General features: G+C 38.4%; 2 protein-coding genes across 13 annotated transcripts in view; one reads left to right on the top strand and one right to left on the bottom strand.

Moving 5' to 3' along the window:
- The window catches only part of LOC133532197 (tight junction protein ZO-3-like), a 156817-nt gene extending 152290 nt beyond the window's left edge, over positions 1 to 4527 (bottom strand). For all 11 annotated transcript variants that reach the window (XR_009801668.1, XM_061870752.1, XM_061870761.1 and 8 more), the window contains exon 1: positions 4221 to 4527. Coding sequence is in view for 10 of the 11 variants with exons in the window: in XM_061870752.1 (XP_061726736.1) it covers positions 4221 to 4512 (292 nt within the window). In the remaining variant the exon portion in view is untranslated. The remainder of the gene's footprint in view (positions 1 to 4220) is intronic.
- A 118-nt stretch (positions 4528 to 4645) lies between these two features.
- On the top strand, positions 4646 to 18480 carry LOC133532285 (another transcription unit protein). 2 transcript variants are annotated; one of them, XM_061870893.1, is made up of 12 exons: positions 4646 to 4771; positions 5541 to 5602; positions 6521 to 6617; positions 8771 to 9394; positions 9716 to 9819; positions 10392 to 10571; positions 11086 to 11267; positions 11521 to 11735; positions 12861 to 13023; positions 14267 to 14482; positions 16755 to 16911; positions 17952 to 18480. In XM_061870893.1, exons 2-12 carry the CDS (start codon positions 5572 to 5574, stop codon positions 18158 to 18160), a joined length of 2178 nt encoding a protein of 725 aa, XP_061726877.1. In that variant the 5' UTR covers positions 4646 to 4771; positions 5541 to 5571; the 3' UTR covers positions 18161 to 18480. The 2 variants fall into 2 exon arrangements, with proteins under 2 accessions (XP_061726877.1, XP_061726885.1); XM_061870901.1 differs by lacking the exon at positions 4646 to 4771 and having other exon boundaries at positions 5403 to 5602; positions 10395 to 10571.
- The last annotated feature ends 57 nt before the right edge of the window (positions 18481 to 18537 follow it).

Genomic DNA, 18537 nt, shown 5'->3' with positions numbered 1-18537 from the left:
CAAGCATTTACGCAATTATATTTTAACAGCAGCTATAAACATTTAGGCACTTAAACTAACGCAGTCAAGCATTTCACTTTCTTATTCCTTACTGACACTAACTCCTTTCGGATTTGCGGTTTCGCTAGTGTTTTCACTGGCATTTTACAACCGCAACTAAATAAGAAGCGTTGACGTTTTCCACTTAGTTAAACATAAAATTGATCTAGACGTAAAGAGAGAAGTGATTTGCCTTCAAATTGCATGTTTTTGAATTGCTAGTATACATAAACTAGTGTACCTTTCCTGTCATGAAAAATGCTCTGACTCACAGAAAAACAAAAATTCTCAAGAACACAATGCGTTGCCTATCGTTTAGTCGAAAAAATGCCATAATGCTCGAAGCTATCTTAACGATAAGAAATTCCAAGTTCAACATTATGACATAAGCATGGAACAAAGAAGCTTGATAAATAACCCGTGTTCATTATCAAAGATGTTCCCATGGTGGATTCACACGCGCCGTCACACCCCGTGAGCAATGGCGTTATAAGAGGCTCTTAAATGGCCCTAGACGGGGTTGGGCGGCCTTTGACCCGTCTTAGAGTTAGTGGACTATGAAATTCTATGGTTTGGATTGATATTATTAGATGTAAATAACCAGTAATTACAGGTGTATTTAAATATTATAACAATATAAATGTACTTAAATGACTCACAATAATAATATATGCTGACAATATGAAGTAGAACATACATTAATTAAGAAAAGGACGAGCAAAAATATCTAGAGTTAAACACTATAAAAGGTAGGTATGTTATGTTAATTTCAATGTAATCTATCAAAAAAGGTGTAGTAACAAACTAAATTGCAATTGACCTTTATTAAGTGTTTCAAATTAAGAGAACAGTTTGTAATTAGAAATGAGCAAAATGCTGAACGAAAACATGTGCTCAGATGCACCTGCACGACACGTGCGTTAAGGAAACAATTTCGCAAGTAGGTAGAAAGTACTTCACAGCTGCTGAGATCCGATCTTTATCCTTTAGGTACTGCTCTTATTAGTTATGGAATTGCAAAATAACATAAATAATATTATGGAATATGTGTTAATCATTGTAACATTGCATCCATAGGGCAATTTCAAATGGGACTATTGTATTAGTTAGGTAGGGATAATAGTTACTTATACCTAGTATTATATGATCTGTGCTTATACCTATTTTTTGTGAGTGTCACGCACTTTCGATAATCAGGTAGGGTCCACGGAGGGCAGCAACTAACTCATTTTAAAGTATTTTGATTCAAAAGAATAAAGCGCAATTGGCTCATTAAACACAATTAATTAAATTTACGTACTGGTTTGAATAAAGTTGTATTGAGGACACAGCTCTGTCTAGCATCAAACTACCTTCGTAATAATATATGTATGTAAATATTATTAAAGTACACTTTATTCCTTCCTCCGCATGACTATGAAGAAGAGAATATCTCTTGAACTAACAATCATCTGAAGTATAAGTTAAATCATTTAACACTATTATTATAACACTAAGTATTTATTGTAAAAATATAAAATTATATATGCATAACGTAAGGTATACTATTATTGTCAGGTTTTTAATAAGAAAATATATGTGTAACAACGTCTCGTTAAACATTCTAGCCAAGTTATCGTGTCGGTAAATCTGCTACAGTAACCTTTTCACAGAAATAAGAGTACGGTCGTATTACAGAAATTTCTGAGAAGTGGAAACATAAACTATAGGTAAGCAAAATAATCTTGTCACGAGCAGTAGTCCTCGTGCAACATTATTGCTTGTAGGAGAAACATCATTTACTTATTAGGTGTGGTTTTGCATGCTTAAGTATATTTTTATTAAATAAACCATGTTTTCTTAAATATCAATTGATCATCTTAACTGACTTATGTTTCTTATAAGGTTTCGTTTCCAACCATTGGAAACTATACTTCATTGAGGCACGTTACTTGTGTCTTTGACCTTCATGGCTTATGAGTCACAAAGATCTTAGCATATTTTTGTTAAATTTGTTGGGGTTAAGGAGTGTAATTACAAATATTTAAAAGGTTTGCAACGGCATTGTGCACGGTGTTTGGACACTTGGAGACCTTATACATCTCTAAGTTTTTATTTTTATTTTGTATTTAATTTGATTATGTATACCTATTATATTTTAATGATTCTGACACTTAGAGACCTTTACATCTCTAAGTTAATTTAAGCTAGTACTTTTGTGTAGCTATACCGTCTTTTATATAACATACAAGCACAAAATGTTGTGTTTCACAGCTACATGTTATTACTATTTAAATATTAATATACCCCGTTAGCTTGAACATGTCATGCTCTCTTAAAAGTCTTTACTTACGGTGGCGTCCTTGATCGGATCGCCACATTCCCGAATGAAGGTTGAGGGAGGCGATGGCTGAGATACGCGTCATACTCGTGAACGGGTGCTGTTTGTGGAGACTCTTTTGTTTAAGCTAACTTAATTTTTGAGTATAATTACAGTGAGACACCTCATTCGGTTCTCGTATGTTTCTTTTATCCTAATCAATGTTTTAATTATAGGGTATTTTAACTCTTAGAGACTCTTTACATGTCTAAGGATAATTTGATAAAAGTCATTTAGTTCTGACATTTAGAGATATTTACACCTCTAAATAATTTTAGTTTTTTTTTGTATCTGTTTTTTATTATTATGTTTTAGTTATTTTTTGTTATTGTATTTTATACTTAATTGTTGATGTGCTTGTTTTTGTTTGTATGTAAATTCCATGTTGACGTGTAAAAGTGCCCTTGTGGCTTATTTGCTGAATAAATGTTGAAGTTGAAGAAGTTGAAATTGCCAGTGTCACACCTCTGTAGTTGCATTCGTCTTTAAGCTTGGGTACCAAATTGGAAAATATACCAAACGACCTATCATAGTTTCCAATGGTTGGAAACGAAATCTTATAAGAGACATAAGTCAATTAAGATGCTCAATTGATCTTAAATAAAACATGGTTTATTATAAAATATACTAATAAGGCATGCAAAACCACAGCTAATAAGTAAATGATGTTTCTACTTATCAATAGATATATAGATAGGTCGTAATTATGCATATTTTCTACCGAATTTACATCAAAAAAGACATGACGCATATGGAGTAGTGCACATATTACAGACCAATGATTAACAACGTGGAATTAACTTTTTATTTCTTTATTTAATGATTATCCATTTCTAGGCAGGATGCCCTAAACAATGACAACTGAATAAATAGACAAACGATTGATTCCCACGATGATGGAGGGGTCAAATGCCATACCCGCATAATCGTTTGACGATCCAACACTGGCAGCATTTGTGGAGATGAGGCTTAATTTTTTTCGTTTTATCTTAAGTTCTTAATTATTTAATGACTTGGCTTTATCTCTTCTTTCACGTGACATGTGAATACAGTAAACTTAGTTACTTTTGAGGTGCTTTTGTCTTTTGTTGCTAAGTATCACCCACCCATCATGGTATCAAAATAATTTGTTTATTTTTAATTTTTGTTCTGTTTTTTTTCAAGTATTTGACAAATCGCCTGATGGTAAGCGATTATCCTCGCCCATGGACACCCACTTTTTGTGTTTCCGAAATGCAGCAAGAAAGTTATGAATAGGTATTACAAATATACCTTAATGTTTTAGAGCAATATTAAAACACTAAAGCTCCCCTTCTTTTGGACTGTAGCCATGCAATTTTTCAATCAAATTCATACTGTAGAGTTGTAGACCTTTCGTGATTCAATACAATTAGTGGAAGCAAAAGTGGTTTCATTTATAATGATAGACTATTTCCGGGTTATAGTAATAATAACTATAAGCCTAAGGGTACCTACTGGTAAAATAAAAAAACTAAAGCAAGGGTAAATTACAAACAATAAAATTTTCTAATTTTCTTATAAATCGGTAGATCCCCACTTTTTTGTAAAAAAAATCTAACTTTTTATTTAACATAGGTAGGTAGGTGTAAATACTTATCAGAAAGGACTTCGTTTTATTTTACGTCCATCAACGTGATTTTTTAAATTACATCGACGTTTCTTGTAATACAAAATTACCATAAGTAGAAGTTAGTTTAAATACTTATTTGTTTAATTTCGTATTACTATGGTAATGCTGGTTACTTTCTTAACCCCGTCGCTGTTTCTCAATTTTAAGACAGTTTTTTTTTAATTTACTTACCGTTAACTATAAATCTGTGTCTGTCATTCATAAGCTCCTTTGACAACTTCGGGCATTCCCGCTCAAGCACCGAACACAACTCATTTAACTTTGCACCACTTTGTTTACTAACAACTTCCACGAAATAATTACACTTATCGGTGTCCGAGGCACCGGTTATCAACTCATGGTCACTCAAACTGAAAAGTCCTTTTTTAACAAGTACATCTAAGATATTAGTGTCGCATAACTCTCGTAGTAAAGTTACTTTGTGTCGTATGAGACCGGCACATACGTCGCCGGCCGCTGCCATCGTTCAACTAACAAACAGACGGTGAAAAAAAGGTTGCCATTGAGTCGGCCCATTCAAATTGGGAACAGATGCAAGCGTGCGCGGCTATGTTCACTATAGACGGGTCACGTAGCTATCAACTATCAAGCTCGACCCTTGTTCGACACAATGTGCTTTGAGCTCCGGGCATGCTCAGGGCCTAATAGCACCGGCCTGGCGGCGACTACATCAAGTTATAATCTTAAGATCTTTACCTAAGGCTAGATAATATGGGTACTGAGTAAGTACCCAGTTTACTTAGAAGCTTTGGTTAGATATATAGATATCGCATTTGGGTTTCTTTCACCTACTAACAGTTTGTTTACAATGTGCAATGTTTACAACTAACTATACTTAACATAAGTAACTGGTTGATAGGTATGCTCCATTCATTGGGTTTAATGAATATTATACGAACAATAATACACCAAACTAATAATTTGTATATTGTTGATATCCATGCGAAGAAAGCAGGTTTACTAATAATGGTCACTTATTTCCACATTGACCGAAAAAGTAAGTACTTGCTTATTGAACGAAAAGTAAAAAAATTGCATCGTTTAAGTAAAGGTTGACTGGTAGAGAATACCTTATTGCATTAAGTCCGCCTTTTGTACTGACACTGATTTGGTTTGTGCATAAAGGTTGAAAAAATAAATATGGCCTTATAAATATTACTCAAACTTGACGTAAGCACTACCCTGCTGAATTTCCAAAATAAATTCATGTCTTTAGTAAAGCCTTAATAACCTTAATAATGAAGTTGCAATATCAAACCTCGAATTAAGACCCCTAACATTAACTTGTTACATCTGTATTTCATATGGCGTAATAGGCTTTACATTTAAGGAAAGCAGCGATACTACATCTATGTGAACGTGTTTCATACGCGTCAAACAAGCGTCACACTTGACGTTTATTTATAACCTCAAAGATATTAATCCGTTTGAGATTGTGTTTGTATACGGTTACGGTTTCGATTTAATGGTGATTTTCTAATCATTTTTCAGCTAAAATTGTGTTTTATTGAAACACATAACAATGGCACCAATAACGCAAAACGTTTCGGAGGGTAAGTTGCTACAGCTTTACGTAAAACTAATTTTGTATGGCTAAGTCAAAAATATTCAATGTTTTGGCGAATATTTGGTTTTTGTGTTATCATTGAACTGTACTATAAAACATGTTTCTGACATGAACTAAAAAAAGAATACAATCTTATACAATCTGACAACTCGCCAGTTTATATTTTTGTATGCAATGTCATTAATTTAGGTTGCCAAGTTTTACATGTATAGAAGTTATAGAACCTGCCCTGAGCTACCACACCTACGGTTGCCATATATCAGGATTATCCCTGACATGTCAGAAGTTTTAGTTCTTTGTCAGGATTACATGGGAATTTGGTGAGTGCTAAGGTTTTAGTAACCTAAGCTAACCCCTAGAAGCTAACTAAAAATTTGGAGTTGGGAACAGGGAACGGTAGGTTAAGCTGTAGTTACAGCATATGGCGGAGAGTTAACACATTCATTTTGTACTGGAAAGGGGGCACCGGGCACTGAAAGTGTTAAGGGTGGCCCGTGAAAGGTTTTGGATTAATGGATTTAATTGGCGCATCTATACTTTATCATAGTAATGGTAACGATCAATTAAACCTTCATGTCTCTAAGTTTATTTAAAACTTTTAACTTAAGCACTATAGATATTTTTCAACCTAAAATTGGGCCAAACGGCAGTTGTTCAATTCATGCTCTCTCTGGTTTATAAATTAGTATTTATAACATAACCTTCCCTTTCCTCTGTCCATAACCTTAGCTAGCTTCTCATGGACACTCATGGTTAGTTAAGGTTTCTAAAAAAACTCTGACACCAAGTCCCCCGCAATTCTGACAAAGATTAGTATAGCCACCTATCTAAGTAGGGTCATTAACCTCAAGATATGTAAGTATACAAGAAATAACAAGCTAACTTACTAGTTATTTTGTTTCAGACACAGATTCTGGATCTGAGTCAGACAGTGGGTCCAGCGCTAGTAGCAAGAAGAGCCCTAGCCCAGCTCCGTCCGGCAAGGAGGGCAGCCGATCTAGGTTACTACATTTTTAATACTTCACTATATTAGTTAAGCCAGCAAGAAAGAGGCCTTGACTCCTGCTCTGAGTTTTTCCTAATGCAAAAGCTGATCATGACAATCCAATGCGGCAACTTTGTGTAAAAAAGTTAAGAGACTAGTTAGTTTATGAACTTGAAAAGTGTGCCTTTTAGAAGTAACATGTCTATTTAAACAAGTTCCATATAAGAGTATTGACATTGGTCACATTCATTCTATTTAGTCAGTTCTATAGGTATACGAAATAAAGAAAGGGAACCGCATCTTTGCAGATATATGCAGGTTACCTCATGATATTTTCCCGCATCAAGACACACCCATAATTTGTTTGTACCCTTTTATTATGGAAGCTATAATACCTAAATACTTAAGTTTTGTGTAGAGGTAGAACGGGCACAGCAAGCCGTCCTGAAGGTAATGCTCAGGAAACCTTTCCATTATCCCACCAACGAGTTGTATGGAGAAACATCAGTACTTAGAATTCATCAACTTTTTGTAGTAAAATCTGTTATTGAATCTCATCGAACTGCTGTAGCTTCAGTAGACAGCGTAAGACGACGTCAAAAACGTCTTAATCACCTGACTGTCCGTTGTCCTCGAGTTCCTCGAATACTGCATTCGCCAAATGCTTTCCATTTTTCCTGCACCCTGCAGTTTACAATAAATAAATAATAAATAAAATATTTATTTCAGACTCATTGAATCCATATCTTGTTAGTCTCATTTAAACTCGGAATCCTATAAACTAAATGTTAGTAAATTTATAACAAAATTAAAACTATAAGTTAAATAACACTCTATTTCCCAATTATTTTGCACTCCATGTTACGATGTTGACCCAATGCCTTAATATAGGGCAGTCGAGGCGTCCGGGTGCTGCATCCTCAGGATGCTGTTATTGCTGCCTCTCACTCGTCTCAGCAAAGAGGCTACCCTCTTGCGTATGCAATGCAATAGGGTTTCCAAATTATGTAACTTCGATGACTTCTCTTGTCCTATCTTAAAATCGAAAACTAAGAAATGGCTTCTTTCTCAGTCTTACGATCATACAGAAGACATCATTCATACTTAAGTAGCGTATATACACACCCACACCCACATATACACATTCACACACTCGCACACGCACACTCACTTCCTTAAATAATAAATAAGTCCACTTACGCATGTCCTTCCTGTATGTTTTATTTTTTATTGTATTTTTTGTTTGTGTTTTTTCAGCATGCACTTTTTGTACTTGAATTAATTTTATATTTGAGATTTCTTATTCAAAAAACGGCTATTCAGTTTAGTTAAACTGAGTAAAATCTATTTTCCCGGTTCCCGAGATACAGGCTGCGCCTAGTTTGGGGCCGATGGATATTAGCTTAATTGTAAAATCTTATTTATTCTAAGTTAAATCTGTTATGTCAATTAGTAAAAAAGGTTTGGTAAATAAACGATAAGCCTAACGCCTAACGCGGCTCACCCTAAAGACCTACTGTCACTACAAAACCATTCAACTCTGGAGAGAAACTACAGGCTTGAATCATTCCAAGGCGCTTATCAAGGCCTTTAGCAAAAAGGCGGCCTCGAACGCCTTAGCGCTGTCTAGGAACCAACTGCGCAACTTGGTAAGGGTGCTTACTGGGCACTGCGGCCTAAATAAGCACATGCTCACTCACTGCTATGGGGAAACGTGACATGGGGCGGTGCAGACTCTGCATGGAGGCAGAGAAGACGCCTTGGCACATCTTCCATATATCACCATATAACCACCACCACCTTGCAGAGTGCCTTTGCCTAATGCGCACGCGTGACTCAATCCTGGGCAGACACATATTACGCCCGGAGGAGTTAAGGTCTCTCGAGATCAAGAAGATCTTGCAGCTGTTTGAAGTTGCAGGTTTGGATCAAGAGTTGTAGTAGGTGGCGATCACAATAGATCATGAATGGTCGCAGTGATATATAGGCTGTAGAGCCTTACATAGCCCCTGAAAAAGAAGATGAAGAAATAAACGATTTGTATTTGTGTGCAACATTATCTAGTTGGCTTCTTAACAAACAGGGTTCAGCAAGGAGTAAAAAAACATTTATGTAAAAAACACCGAATGTCACAACACAAGTAGTTTTGTTATTTGCTTTTTTTTTCAGATCCGGCTCCCGCAGTCCAGCTAAATCGGGAAGTGGCTCTCCACAGTCCCACCATTCCGCTGCCTCCAGAAAATCCTCCAACGCATCCCGAAGCAAATCCAACTCTCCTGTCGCTTCTAACAGATCTCGCTCTGGTTCAGCTCAAAGTAACAAATCCGCTTCATCATCTGGAAGCGTTAAAGGCCGAAGCAAGTCTAAGTCAAGGTCTAGAAGCGGTTCTCGTAGGTCAGGCTCAGGCAGCGCCAGATCTCGTTCAGGTAGCGCGAAATCCCGCTCAGCCAGCCCGAAGTCTGGCGCACAATCTCCCAAATCCCGATCCCAAAGTCCCAAATCGGGATCCGCCAGCCCCAAGTCCCGGTCCCAGAGTCCAAAATCCAGGTCTCAGAGTCCGAAAACCCGGTCGCATTCGTCAAAATCACGATCCCAAAGTCCAAAGGCCAAAAGTCGGTCGCGGTCCAAGTCGGTGAGCGCGAGTCCGAAGAGTAGGAAGTCGAGGTCTAGGTCTGGTAGTGCATCCTCAAGGTCTAAGAGCCCGGTGGAGAGGCAGGATGTGCAGGATAGCAGATCAAATTCGCCGAATCTCATGATAGATGATGACCAGGCTAAGGCCAAAAGTAGATCCAGGTAAAATTCCTTCTGGTTTCAACTAAAACATTTTTTTATATTAAAGGAAAATGGAAAATTCACATTTTTGGGCAAGATTAACTTGCAACCTTTTGGAACACCGTTCCGATTATTTTTATACAACTCAGCTACTGAAGCTTACAAGAACCGTGCGAAGTTCTCCATTCCTCCTTTATGTTTCCTCGCTTCAAGAACTACCCGCCTTACTAAAACAAGTTTGCTAGAACATGTATGTTACATGACTCCTTCTCAAATTACTTTCTCTCCTAGTAAATATAGTAAAATGACAATATTTTAAATAAATGCTCTGTTATGTTTCAGATCGGGATCAAGACAGTCCAGATCAAAGTCCAGAAGTAAATCCAAGTCGAAAAGCCGTTCTCGGTCGCGTTCTAAGAGTTCTAATGCATCAGAAACTAATGCTGGTGAGTAAAAAACCAACCGATATTAATTTTGTTATCTTGTTTGTTGTATTACGAATGCGACGTGGCGCGGCGCAGCGGCCCAACGGCATTCGGAGATCGCCCACGTAGGACACTTCCATAGATATCAAGGGATTGAATTCACCCGCGCCGCGCCGCTTCGCGTTCGCGAGTTATTCGCTCACGTAAGACACTGTCTTATAATTTCACCACAAAGCTAGTATTTTAATTATTTGTACTGTAGATAGTGGTCGCAAAGATATTTTGACTCATAACTAAGTCAATCACAACTCATTTCCCACCCGACGAAACGGCGAGGGAATCTGCATTTAGGGTCAGAGGTTGTTTGGGTGTTTGTGTATATACATTCCAATTACTCGTATCTCTAATAAAACAGTTTTGTTGCGGTTTTCTTTAAAGGATTTGTGATACACACAGTAATTGTTCTTGGTCAGGTTTTAACCTAACAAATGGATCTTTAATAATTTGCTCGTGAGTTATAAATTATGAGCATGGAGATCAAAAATTGCGATTAACAGGCTCCCTTATATGACTTCATACTGTTCACCAAATAGCAGCAGAGAAGAAGAAACGCGCCGTAATCTCCGACTCGGACAGCGACGGCGGCAAGAGCGTGCCGAAACGTAAAGGCTCCGACAGCGGGTCCGATACCAGCGGCAAGCCCAAACGGAAGGCCAAGAAGCTGGTCGACTCGGACGATGATGATAACGAGGACAAAGAGAAGACTGACACTGGTAAGTGGTATTAGAAACCTCTAAACAGAGCTAATAAGAGGATTAGCTCTTTATCGAATGCAATGACATATAATTCAATGTACCTTATCCTTTATCCTTATTGGTCAAAAGTTATCAAAGCTTACCTATATGCTATATTTATTATGATGTCATATAAGGACCATGCGCGTTGGAGGCCCTTCTACCTACGTTGTGGTCTAAATCGAAAACTTTAACTTCCTTCCGTTGACCTCCTACAGATGACGCACGTTCTCTTTAACGTATCCTGTATCCACCGGGAATATATTTACTTTAATGAAATATATATTTAAATGTTTGTTATCTTTCTGCAATTCTAGGTACAAGATTCTGTTCTGATCAGAAGTTCTGCTGATTTCTTTGCGATAAGTGTATTAGCGAACCAGGAACCAGTAAAAAAATGTTTTCCAATAGGCTGAATGAAATTAAGCGTCATTTCAATGCTAGAAAAACTTTGTGACTGCTTTTCTAACAAATACCTCAAAATCCCTTACAGTAACTGCCGATGCCCTATTCGGCGACGCCTCCGACATCAGTACAGAAGACGAAGGCGACAAGGCATCCGGGCGATCCCGTTCGAGGTCAAGGTCGCGGTCACGGTCAAGATCGCGAAGTGGTAGCCGCGGCAGGTCCGATGATGAGCGCAGAGACGATGATGCTCGTAGAAGCGGGGATGAGGTTAGTCGAAGACTGACATATATGACTAGTGAGGTGACTAGATCTCTGGTAAATCAAAGTCGCCATTGAGGTCAAGGTTACGTAGAAGTAGCCGTGGCAAGTAGAACGACGAGCGCAGAGACGATAATGCTCGTAGATCGATTAGAGGTAGACATTATAATTTTACATATCGTTATTTGATAATTCCAATGTGGAAGTCAAATACTGTTGTCTACTTCAGTTAACAACTTTTGAAACCCCCAATTTCCAACAGGAGGGCCGCGACAAACCCGAAGAGGAGGAAGAAGTGGAGATCCCTGAAACGCGCATAGACGTGGACATGCCCAAGATCTGGACCGAGCTCGGCAAGGAGTTGCATTTCGTGAAACTGCCCAATTTCTTGTCAGTGGAAACTAGGCCTTATGACCCGGCGACTTATGAAGATGAGATTGACGAGGAAGAGACGTTGGATGAGGAAGGTCGTTACAGGTGAGACGTTGATGACGTTTGACTTTATGGTTCATGATAGATCCGAGGTCTATTGTGGCCCAAGGGAATCTTTTGGTTTGATTTGATTGCATGAACAGTTGAACAGAACTATTAAGATTAGTAAAAATATGAGCCAACTTTAACCAATATTGTGAATTAGACTTCGTGAAACCACAGAGAAATAGAGTACTCACTCCATACATGAGATTTTTTACCAAAATGCTTATTATTTTCGTAGTCGACATCTAGCGTCAAGTAGTGGATTTATCAGTACCGCTACTTGACACTAGATGTTATGGGTGGCGCGACTGACGAAAAGTGTGTTGCTCAATAATATTGTAATATTTGAGTTGAAAATAGAGCTCCGGTTAATCCGGTTATAATTATATTATATTGGTTGAAAATTCTTAAAAAATATCTATTGAAATTTACCAGTCGCTTTTCGGTGAAGGAAAAACATCGTGAGGAAACCGGACTAATCCTAACAAGGCCTAGTTTACCCTCTGGGTTGGAAGGTCAGATGGCAGTCGCTTTCGTAAAAACTAGTGTCTACGCCAAATCTTGGGATTAGTTGTCAAGCGGACCCCAGGCTCCCATGAGCCGTAGCAAAATGCCGGGACAACGCGAGGAAGAAGGAAGGTCTTTCGTCGGTAAATAGAGGTGGATTGTCAAAGTAAAATTTACTAGCCATAGTAAATTGACTTTGATAATCCATCTCTATTTCAGACTCTCCTTGACTTTAGTAACAAACAGGGATCGAATACCGGTATATTTTTCATACAAATTATAACCGGTATTCAATTTCGGTATTTCGGTTTATTTATATTTTTGCATTTCACTTCGGTAATCTGATGTTCATTGTCTTTAGTTAAATACCATTCTAGAATATCAAAGTAATATTTCGAATGCTACGTGATTTTTTGATTTATAGTTGTGCCGGTAACAAATCGTCATGGGAGTCGATTTCTAGGTTTTCGAGGTCTTATTGGACATGGTCTCAAAACGTATGAAGCTGACTAAGAGATCTGCGTCATAACATAACAGTTCTAAGAAGAAAGAGGGTTCAATCAAAAATCTATATAGATCATCTACAAATTCAACTAAAGCTACATTGCTATGTTGCAGACTGAAACTAAAGGTGGAGAACACAATGCGCTGGCGGACCAGCTTTGACAAGGAAGGCGACGCCATCAAAGAGTCCAACGCACGCATGGTCAAATGGTCGGACGGGAGTATGTCCCTGCATCTCGGCGCTGAGATATTTGACGTGTATAAACAACCTTTGCACGTAAGCAACACGCACCATTTATTTTTGAAACTTATACATTGCAAAAGTTCTATAGATTATTAAATTTATTACTTACCAACCTATCAGTCTGTTGACTGGCGACGAAGTCAACTGGTATACCTCCAGTATTGACATCGGTTGCCAAAGCAATTGTAGCCGTATAAACTATAATAATATCTGAGAAGATTCACACAATTTCCTTTACATACTTAGTTCTGTGCTGGGCTACTTTACCTAAATGTGGAACGACGGTATGTTTAAAATACGAGTCCTCAGGATACGCACAGCTAGAGGTCGATTAATAATATTAGCGATATTTCGTGTCGACATTGGTATGATGATGAGAAGTTTATGGAGCATTCCGCCAATGTTGGTTATCAATGTTATTAATACTTCAAGCGTAATTTTTTTCTAATATAGCTTAAAAATGTAAGCGTGACGAACATTTTTCTTACTTCCATTACCGAAGTACCGAAGTGACACTGGTGGAATGTTCTTGATTTACTAAGATGCTTCTTATGAAATATATTCAGATAGACTCTGGCCACGCTAACTTCGCACAAACTTGGCACAAAGGGCCTCCGCTAGCTGACGCGGACGCCCGCCGCGTGCGCACGCACGCGGGTGCTATTTGTAGGTGAAATCCGCCGCACGCGTTCGCTTCAGTTAGCGTTGCTCATACTATTTTTCGTTAACCCGCTCGTCCGCTCCGTGCACCCGCGCCAGCCAGCGGAGGCCCTAAGAATGCATATCTAAGCGTGGTCCAACTCTAAGGATAAAGATGTAGGCAGAACAGCTAGTTCCCATTCCAATTTGTAAAATATTCATTGTTTGTTAGATGTCAAGTCTTAGACGCATTCGTGCTTAGCTTAAAGACAGTTAATGTAGATGATGTTGTATGGATCTTTACATTACGCGGTCACTCTGACAAAAGTTGACTTTTGGCAATCAGTTACAGGGGCATTCCACGATTTGCGTGTTCAGTTCCTTTCTCTGTGACAAAGGATAAAAAAATGCTTAGTAAAAGAACCATTGCCTCGTAACACTGAAAAATAAAATCTGATACATGAAATAAATGTTTGTATGTGACAAGCCATGGAATGTTTCTATAATAAAACATTTGGCGCCGTACAGCGCCATCTTTAGCTGTCTAATTCAGGAGCACAATTTATGCTTAGAATATTTCTTTTGATTTTGTGGTAAACAAAAAAGTTTAATATTTCAATGTATCTTTTGATTTCAGGGTGACCACAATCATCTCTTCGTCCGCCAAGGCACAGGTCTGCAAGGCCAGGCGGTGTTCCGCACGAAGCTGTCCTTCCGCCCGCACTCCACCGAGTCATTCACCCACAGGAAGATGACGCTGTCTCTAGCGGACCGCTCCACAAAGACCAGCTCCATCAAGATCCTGTCGCAGGTCGGAGCGGACCCTGACGCCGATAGGAAGTATCAACTTAAGGTGAGTGTCCATCATTCTTCTTCATCAGGGTACATACATCATCTTCCTCGCGTTGGCCCGGCATTTTACCACGGCTCATGGGAGCCTGGGGTCCGCTTGACAACTAATCCCAAGATTTGGCGTAGGCACTAAGTTTTTAAGCGACTGTCATCTGACCTTCCAACCCAGAGGGTAAACTAGGCCTTGTTGGGATTATTCCGGTTTCCTCACGATGTTTTCCTTCACCGAAAAGCGACTGGTAAATATCAAATGATATTTCGTACATAAGTTCCGAAAACTTATTGGTACGAGCCGGGGTTTGAACCCGCGACCTCCGGATTGCAAGTCGCACGCTCTTACCGTTAGGCCATCAGGGCTTCTACCTTCAGGATACATACATAGTGAGATAAATACCTTATTGGAACTTTATGTGTATAATCTAAAATAATTTGAATGCTTCGATTTGACAGGTAAACAAGATGGCGTTGTACAGCTCCATAAATTTTGCGATAACCGATTGTCAAAAGTTGACGTTTGACAATTCAGTGACTGCAATACATATGTCGCAGTACAAGGCTATTTGTTATGGATGTCAAACTAAGGGTCCCGTTATTTACTTAGACTTTACCTCTTTATTACAATCAATTCTCTTTGGTAAGCTAAATAACATTTATCAGAAATATCCGACTTTCTAGCTTCTATGAACTTTCTTGTCTTTAATTTACTTTCATAATTGTTAAACTTTATTTTATATACAAATAAGAACACACAATACCTAACAACTAAAATCCGGCTATAGATATTTAAACTAGAAATAAGACAAAACATTGTGTAACGAGGGAGGTAAGTGAAATTTTGGATACGAGGGTAGTAATTCCTGACAGCTGCAGGCTGGAGGGAATTAAAGACTCGAGTTTGCAATATTCTTACCCCCGGAGTTACACACATTGTTTTTCATCACACTTGTGAAGAAAAAACTAAATTTTAAGCGAAATAATTCATAAATACGGTGACATATCAAACATTCGTCCGCCATTTTGTATTTTTAAGACAGGTTAGGTATCGAAGGCACAGACCTAGGGAATGCAATCCCGATCCCGCGGGATCCCGATCTCGCGAGATCCCGTGTAATTTTTCGGGATCAATCCCGACGCATAATATGACGGGATCCCGTTTGGGATTGACGGGATTGGGCGGCAGTCGTCAGCGATGATACACACGTATTATATCGTAAAGAACCGAACTAAGCAGAGATTAATACGGCAGTATTAAACAAAGATGACTTGCCTCTTTCAATGATTGCAGAAGATTTGAATTTACGTGCTACTGCTGTACAAACTAATATGTCACTTAAAGAGAACAAACTCTGCGAGCATCTAAAAGTCCCTTTACACGTGTATCCACGAGCTTAGACAGATTCGAGTCTGTCATAAAAAAGGAAATGGATTTATTTGAGTGTGGAGGAACAAGGGGGAGATTTTTGCAGTTTGCATATAATTGCTTCGACACGCTGTTGCCAACCAGTGTTGAGTCGGAGAGGGCATTCTCAGCAGCTGGCTTTTTAAGAAGTCACTTTCAAAATCACTTGTAATACTCTCTAATTCCTTGTTGTTTTGATTCTTATTACAGTTATACTTATTGTTTTGATTACCTTTGTTAATTTCCAAGGAAAACTGATGATGATTTGGTTAATAATATTAAAGAATAAAGTTTTTTGTTTTCTGTCTATTAATACGTTATTTTAATTAACGTCACCATCACAAACATACCGTTATTATCGTTTTAATTCATTCAAATTTTACTTTTTTTTTAATCTACTCGGGATCCCGAAAATTCCGGGATCCCGCGGGATTGATATTTCTAATCCCGCGGGATCTCGAATTTGCAATCCCGAGTCGGGATTGCATTCACTACACAGACCTATTCAGCATTCAGCCACGATTGCAAATTATGTTAAAATATTTTAAATGGCTGTTAAATTAATCGAATTAAATAGAATTAAATAATTTTAAACATAACCAAAAATATTAAATTATAAACGTCATTAGTTTAAAAGTAAACTTACATGTTTCGTATGAATTAGTGACAGAATTAAAAGAAAAAGCTATAACTCCCTAGGGAGTTATCCATAACTCCCGCGGGAACAATATAGGCCTTTGTCCTTCAGTACACTTGCATGAAATAAGACCTCTTTCGAGCAAGTGTGATGAAAAATTAACAACCCACTCCGCATCGTCCCGAAGTAAAGATGCCCAATGTCCATCTCAGTTCAACTTATAAACATTGAGTACAGAAAGAGGAGATGGAGCTCCGCGCGGCCATGCGCTCGCGGCCGTCGGCGCGGCCCAAGCGGCGCGCCGCCGCCGCCGCCGCGCGCCGCGACGACTCCGACGACGAGGGCGGCGTCAGCCTGCAGGCCATTAAGAACAAATACAAACAGGGACAGAAAGGTATTACAACTTTGAGATGAGACTCATGGTTATACCTAGAAATTTTCCTAGCACGAACGTCATGTTTTTAATGCTTGACCAAATAACAATATCGACAATCCTATGATCGATAAGTAACCCAACCTTAATCATTTTCCATGTTGTCCCGCTTATTTATTTATTTATTCATATGGCATCCGGTATATTCACATTACATCAGTGGGAGTTGAAAAATCTTTAAGTGAATAAAAGTGTTGTTTTGTCTTTAATATAATAATAGCTTTTATTTTTTTTATTTAGAGACTGTTTGTTTCAAAATAAAAGTGGATTTTTTCAAACACTCAAATCAGTTTGACGTCCGATAATACGTAAAAAAAGATAGATTACTTCGAGAATCATGTAAAAAAACCTTTATGGTGATTTTATTGCGCGATGACCATTTGGAGAGTCATGGATTTTCTTTGAAATATAAAGTATGTAGGTAAATTATTAATAAATTGATAGGATCGTAATTTTTGCTAATTTATTTCCAAACATGCCATATTAGTTTAAGACATTATTATGACATCGATAAACTAAATATCGAAAGGAAGTCTCTTGCGTTGCCTTTTCCGTGCTATAAAAATCTGTAGGTCTACTCATGGTACACTTGCGTCAGTTCTATGTATTCACGGCATGGCATGATTCGAGGCAGAAAGGTATTTGACCCTGAGAGAGTATAGCACCGCGCCGTAATACACTTGCGTCGGACGATACGATACGATAATTTATTGATAAAATATATTCTACATGTCATGTCTTAATACTAGGTACTTAAAATCTATTATTTACAAGTATTAGCAGTATGGCAGGACTGACAATTCGGAACTTCAGCAATTTTATGTAAGTCCGCCCGAGTTTCGAATGTAAATCCGTGTCTAGCATACAAGAAATCAACTGCCATTTTAAACTTTATAATAGCTTAAAATTATGTCTTTATATTCATATCCGTTAGTCATTCATATGCAAAAGAATTACTTGTCAAGAAAACTTTTAATTTAGCGGTTTCCATTTTTCAACAGCGACGGCGGGAGCAGCGATATACTCGAGCGAATCTGACGGGTCGGACGTGGAGACCCGCCGCGCGCGCCGCCTCGACCGCGCCAAGGCGCTCAAGGACTCCGACTCCGAGGGCAGCGACGCCGCGCCCGCCGGCGGCGGCGGCGGGAGTCGCAGCGGCAGCGGCAGCGGGAGCGGGAGCGGGAGCGGCAGCGGGAGCGGAGACGACTAGGCGATTGTCGAGAGGACACGGTTAATATGATCGTCAAACTTTGTATTATTTTGATACAATCTCGACAGTTTTTATAACGAACTTAAGCAACAGCCATGATTTGACCGCTGTTTAGGGTTGTTTCGTCCGTTAAGTCACCTTGAATGTTTGAGGTCTAAGAGATATTTTGCAAATTGCAACAGTTTCATATAATTGATAACTGGAACTAGTGTGGCGAGTCTTACGCGTAAAAAAGTAAGTTAATGTTAATAATGTCTAATGGAAGTTTTAATGTAAGAATGTAAATATTTCATAATAATTATAGTGACATAAAACCTTAATTTTTTTTTCTTACCAGCCTTGCCTATGATTAGTTTATTACAGTAAAAGACGAACAT

This window comes from Cydia pomonella, chromosome 2, assembly GCF_033807575.1.
Source record: "Cydia pomonella isolate Wapato2018A chromosome 2, ilCydPomo1, whole genome shotgun sequence".
Classification (NCBI taxonomy): domain Eukaryota; kingdom Metazoa; phylum Arthropoda; class Insecta; order Lepidoptera; family Tortricidae; genus Cydia; species Cydia pomonella.
The sequence above is the reverse complement of the archived record's forward strand: the minus strand, read 5'-3'. Positions and strand labels throughout refer to the sequence as shown.

What these genes read in the sequence shown, in the direction of transcription:
- LOC133532285 (XM_061870893.1), top strand. Translation starts at nt 5,572, where the DNA reads ATGGCACCAATAACGCAAAACGTTTCGGAGG. An exon ending in AACGCAAAACGTTTCGGAGG is followed by an intron (nt 5,603 to 6,520) that starts GTAAGTTGCTAC and finishes ATTTTGTTTCAG; the next exon opens with ACACAGATTCTGGATCTGAG. An exon ending in TGTATAAACAACCTTTGCAC is followed by an intron (nt 13,024 to 14,266) that starts GTAAGCAACACG and finishes TTTTGATTTCAG; the next exon opens with GGTGACCACAATCATCTCTT.